Source organism: Vigna radiata, chromosome 5 (genome assembly GCF_000741045.1).
Source record: "Vigna radiata var. radiata cultivar VC1973A chromosome 5, Vradiata_ver6, whole genome shotgun sequence".
In the NCBI taxonomy this organism is placed as follows: domain Eukaryota; kingdom Viridiplantae; phylum Streptophyta; class Magnoliopsida; order Fabales; family Fabaceae; genus Vigna; species Vigna radiata.
In genome coordinates, this window is record NC_028355.1 from 15,509,492 (window position 1) to 15,515,224 (window position 5,733).

Below are 5,733 nucleotides of genomic sequence, written 5' to 3' on the forward strand. Positions count from 1 at the left end.
ATAAACATTTAATACAAAAAAAAATATAACTAACATAAAACTGATAAACATTCATTACTTTCACATGATAGTTTTTTTTCTATTTTTTTATATAAACTCTTCAACTATTTTTTTTTTCTTAATAGATTTCTTCTTTAAATATATTTAAAGCGACTCAATTTTTTTAAAACCTAACAAATTTGTTAAAAATTAAATATGCTTTAAACTATTAAATCTTTTTGTATTCACTCTCATTCTTCTCCAAGGTGTTAAATTTCGCATCACTTGCCCCTTTTTACACTTAGAAACTCTTACTCTTTCCACAACCACTGCCACCTCCTCTTCTTTTTATCATCCCTCACCAACGACTCCAGCGTCTCCAATGAGAAAATCGGTCACGTTCTCCTTTCCTCCCCGCCAGACCTCCTCACTCCTCCCACCGGAAAAAGTTTCTCCGCCGCCAAACCTCCTCTCTCCTCCTCCCACCGGAAAAGTGCCACCTCTTCGAAATCGGCAAAGTCAGCTTCGGCAACGCCAACGACCAAACCGCGTTCAACTTCCTCGCCCCGTCCCTCTTCGCCGCCAACCCCGCCCTCACCAAACTGGGTCGCGACGGCCCAAAGATAATGCAGAAATGGGTTCTCTTCCAACTGGGCCCAGTCCTTCACTGGGGTCTCCCCCAGTTTAGGGAAGAATTATTCCTCCCACTGTCCCTAATTTCATCAGGGTCTTCCAGGAAAGCGGTTTCCCATTATTAGCTCATAAGGTTTGGCTGGAAACACATACAGGTGAACTATGGAAGCAATTCCTATCTGTGCTTGATGAATACAAAGTGTTGTTAAACTCTATTCTTCCCCTTATCTGAAGCAGTCATAAAAATGTAATACATGAGGTTGAGAAGTGTTGAACATGTACTTAAGAGTCCAAAAAAGTTCAAGTACAACAAGTTCAAGAAACAGTGTCTAGAGGCCTAAGAGCTTGAGTGTTGACAAATTACATCCAAAATGTAACAGAACACTGAAAATATAAATTACAAACTACCACATTGCGATGTATATTCATCCCACGGCATCATGCCTGGTTATTATTATCAAAATCAATTAAATGATCAACCAAACTGCATCAGTTTAAAAGTTGGAGTTACCAAAAAATACCTAGTTCCATGAAAACAATCATATCATATTTAAGCACACAGCTAATTGTGTCTTGAATCTATAGGCTTTTGGACAGATCTATTAGTAGCAAACTAAAATAAACCATCTAGATAAGTTTTCATGCTTAAATTGCACAATTTACTTCCCACCCAGGCTATGATTAAAAGAGAGAATTCATCTCCCAGGCCATGTTCACCAGGCATTCTGGACCACGGAGGAGGACCAGGAACTGAGTTAGTCATGGTTAATGGCTGCACAAAATGCTTCCTTACAACAGTCAGCTGTAAGTATAATAGATACAAAAGAAATTGAATTAAAATGTTGTCCTAGTTCCTAATGCAATTACCAAACAAAATAAGCAATGCAAAAACAAGAGGACGAAGTCTACATCAATGCAAATGATGAAATCTTGGACACTTAACTTGAACTGCAAGCCTTCAGCAATGGGACTTTTGAACAAACCAAAGGTGCACAGGAGAGCAATTGCCACACCTTGCCACCAAGTGAGGAACACAATTGATTTAAATGTCAGAAACTTGGCCAACGGTTTTATATGAGCCAGTTCATCCTTTGTAACAGTATAAAACTGAACAAGGCAGTACAAAGCCCACGACTGACTAAAATTCAGAACNACTGCCGTATAAGGATACCTACAAATGTAGCAGAAAGCTCATGCAGTTATATATAACTTGAAAACCTTAACCTGTCGCTAGAATTGCATGAGAAGACAAACTTCAAATGGAAGATACCAAATATGAAATTTTAACAACCAAATCTAGAAATAAACATAATAAATTCAACACCTATGCATGAAAGTAACTGACAGAGCTTCAGTAATAATTGCTGGAAGACTTCTTAGAATCTAGTACAAAACATATAGTCAAAAACAAAATGCTAAATCCTCTAAAGATTAGGATGAAGTAGGATTACTGAGATCATCTTTAAAGATGATTTGGCATTTCTCTAGTTAATAATATTTTAAGACAGAAGTAACAATTTTGAATGGCAAGTTACTGACTACAATTTTAAGCTACCATTCTCAGGTATACCAGGTTATGTTAAAGGACAAATTCATACGGCGTATATAAATGGAAACGTAATCTAATAATCTATAATCTATATCCCATGATTGGATACTTTCTTTCCTTTCCTCCCTCTTTTTCTTGCCTGATACTTTTGTTTCCCTCCCGTTCAAGATTTTCATGTTTATTTCAAAAATTCTGTTTCCCTTCTCGGTTATCTATTGATGTGAAATTGGAGTAGTTTAATAAATAGCTCCTTGGAAATTTGGGTTCTGAATTGTCAGGCAGAATATTCATTTTAGGTTATATTAGCAAAGTAGTTAAGGGCAAAAGTGATAGAAAATACATATGTACTTGGAACATCTCCGTTAGGTTCCAAAGTCACCATTACCTCCCTCAAGAACGCGGAGAAAAGAGACACTTTTTCCGATGATAGGCGGAGAAGGAGGTTTGCAGGCGGAGGGAGGGAGAAAACCATTTACAAGTGTATTTCAACATGCAAAAACATTTTCTGTAATGTTTCTAAAATACATTTTTTTAATCTTTTAAAATATGTAAAAAATAGTAAATTCTAAAAGTACAATAAAAAAACTTAGCAGAAAAACTATCGTATTTAAGAGCTCCGTGTTGGAAAAACTAGATGAAATAAACAGGTCCCTTGTCGCGGACAAATGGAACATAACTCAAATATTCTAATACAATATAAATAAATGGTGTTACACATCCTCATCAGATCACTCATAAAAATTATCAACATGTTTTGAGAATTATCACATCCTATATTTTACTTTCCTAATTGAGTGACACCCAACAAAGAAAAACAGTTGGAATCCTCAAGGTTCCTATTAATAAATTACCAGCATTGCTTGAATCTTATCTTCCTTGCTAATAGTTTAATCTTTGCATTCTAATAATTTAATGCTTTAAGCCTCAACCCCCCACAACACAATGGTCTGAAACCATTTCTCCGTTGTATAGCTGTTTGTTCATCTCCACACTTGTTTCCAATATGTCACCATTAGACACGGAAGAGAGATCTGTAACAACAGTCCCAAGATTGTTCTCCTTGGAATATAATTCTGCTGACTTTCCATTTTCAAAAACAAAAGAACCCTCCACAGCATATGCTTCTTTATCAGGATAATTAAATGATATTCCATCCTCTAAATTCTTCATGACTTCTGAAGTGAATTTTTCAGATTTCGTTTCTTGCACGCCTGATTCACCATTAACACTTCCTTGTGTTTCTACTTCATGATTAATATTTGTTCCAATACCCAAGTTTTCAGTATGAATTGGGCCTAACTTATCTCTAGGATTTTTCCTCTTAGAAGATTTCCTTTTAAACCGTGCTTTCTTAGGCTTTGGGGGATTTGAATTCTCATCGGCTATCGAAACAGATTCTGCTGCCCTTTTCCTGCATGGAAGGACTGTCAACTGTGGATGGCCAACCTGGTTTTGGGAAGCATGAGATGCACTTGACTGGATAGCTAATAAAGCAGTTCTGGCAGCTTTAATCTCTGCTTCCTTCTTGGTTTTTGCTGCTCCCCCAATATAGAGTATACCTCCAATGTCCACCGTACATGAAAATACTGATGCTCGACTAGGTGTTTCATCCTTTTTGCATTGATACATAGGCATTGCATAGTTCATTTTCTGGGCATATTCCTGAAGTAAATTTTTGCATAATCCTGTTTCATGCTGGAAGTAACACCACTAATTTGGTCAGAGGCAGCAAATACAGAAAAACTTGTACAGCTGAAGGAGACCAAAATGCTGAAACTAAAAGTACTAGATGTTCAGAGACAATACAACAAGCACAAATCTCCAAGATAAATTGGGCAACAGAGCTATAAGCTCTTAAAAGTGTCGGATCAGATAACTACTAATCATGCATTTTCCAAGAATCAAATAATGATTTAGGTGGGAATAGAACATTATATAAGACTGGTAGATTTTAAAAGTGTAAAGGAAAGTGTTTTGCAAAATGGTCGAGGAAAAAGGTTTCAAATACATGCATTAGGCCCAACTGATTCCCTTGTAAGGCATATTGAGGCTTTAAATTCAAGAAAGTTCAACCTACATGCATTAGGCCCAACCAATTCCCTTGTAAGGCATATTGAGGCTTTAGATTCAAGAGAGTTCAACCTACATTGGACTTTAGTTACTTCATTTAGCGAAAAACTACATAGAAAACGGTAGAAAAAACATACCTTTACAAACAAAAACAAAAAAAAAAAAAACAACTAAACAACATTAACTGCGTTAGAAAATGGGAGAAAAAGCACATCTTTACAAACAAAAAAACAACTAACCAACATGGTTTCATTTCAAGAGTCAAAGAGGGTTTCAGAAACCTATATAATGGTAGAACCATATATTGCATGTGAAAATACACAATTGGGATCCACAAAAAGTTGATGATGGTTAAAAGACTACTTACAACAGGTTGAGTGATAGAATGATTAACAACATTAGATTTGGCCAACTCCACCAAAGCAACTTCGGCAGCGGACTGCTCTGCTGCCTTCCGATTGGAAAATCCAGGCAAAGAATCATACCGAACATCATTCACTATCACTGTTGACCTGAAAGAAGGTTCATGGGAAGGCCCTTCCTTGATAGTTTCATATACAGGAGTGGGCAGCCCCGCCTTCTGGGCATACTCTTGCAATCGGCTTTTAAACACATAGCAATTTGAAACGCCTGAAACAAATAGAAAAACACAGGCAAATAGTTAACACTTAATAATATCCCAATCCATACAAATGGCGTGACAACTAAGCCAGCTCTGATCCACCTTTGATTCTCTTTCGTCTATCAAGAAACCAACATCATAAAAGTTATACCAAATTGCACCGAACCCTATCAAAGTTTACATTTTTTTAACAAACTATTGCTTCAAACCTATGGAAGAAACCTAATTGATCAAACACCCTTCTCAAATTCCCTTGGTCATAAGACACATTTCTCTCCAACCCTACATTTCTTTACAAAAACTCACTCCCTCGTTTAGAGCAACAGAAAGATTCATGGAAGCAAAAAATCAAATCTTTGTCTCCAAATATTCAATTAAATTTGAAAAACAAAATACCTTGAAAATCGTCGTTAGGGGGCATAGCCTTCTCTGGTGACGGTTACAGAAGTATTGAGTGAGTGATTCTGAGACTCTAATTGGTTCACTCTAATATGATATGTTGAAAAAGTGAGGATGAATTTTTAAAACTGTGAGAAAATGAAAGAAGAAAAGAAGTAGTTTGTGTGTGAAGTACATGTGAGAGGCAATGCCGGAATCTGCGCCGCTCTCTTTTTATTAAGTGGCTAGGACGCGTTTAATTCGGGTACATAATACCCGATAAAGGCCCATTCATCTGGTCCATTTGATATATATATATATATATATATATATATATATATATATATATATATATATTCCAATAATCATATTTTATTTTATAATATTTTTTTTTAGTTTTCATTGTGATTTACAAAGTTCAGTGTCTAATTTGGTTGATCGTAACCTCCAATCATAAAACCTAAATTACACTAACTATGAAATTTGTCTTTTACAAATAGTT

The 5,733-nt window shown here is 36.0% G+C and overlaps 2 protein-coding genes across 2 annotated transcripts; both read right to left on the reverse strand.

The window, feature by feature from the left end:
• Window positions 1–374: 374 nt before the first annotated feature.
• LOC106760366 lies at window positions 375–2,633 on the reverse strand. The gene is made up of 5 exons (XM_014643804.1): window positions 2,547–2,633; window positions 1,937–1,995; window positions 1,522–1,783; window positions 1,276–1,414; window positions 375–646 (listed from the first exon to the last, which is right to left on the reverse strand). The coding sequence occupies exons 1-5, from the start codon at window positions 2,631–2,633 to the stop codon at window positions 375–377; spliced, it is 819 nt and encodes a 272-aa protein (XP_014499290.1).
• A 194-nt stretch (window positions 2,634–2,827) lies between these two features.
• LOC106759973 (double-stranded RNA-binding protein 1) lies at window positions 2,828–5,452 on the reverse strand. The gene is made up of 3 exons (XM_014643385.2): window positions 5,250–5,452; window positions 4,599–4,861; window positions 2,828–3,856 (listed from the first exon to the last, which is right to left on the reverse strand). Exons 1-3 carry the CDS (start codon window positions 5,272–5,274, stop codon window positions 3,086–3,088), a joined length of 1,059 nt encoding a protein of 352 aa, XP_014498871.1. The 5' UTR covers window positions 5,275–5,452; the 3' UTR covers window positions 2,828–3,085.
• Between the last annotated feature and the right edge of the window lie 281 nt (window positions 5,453–5,733).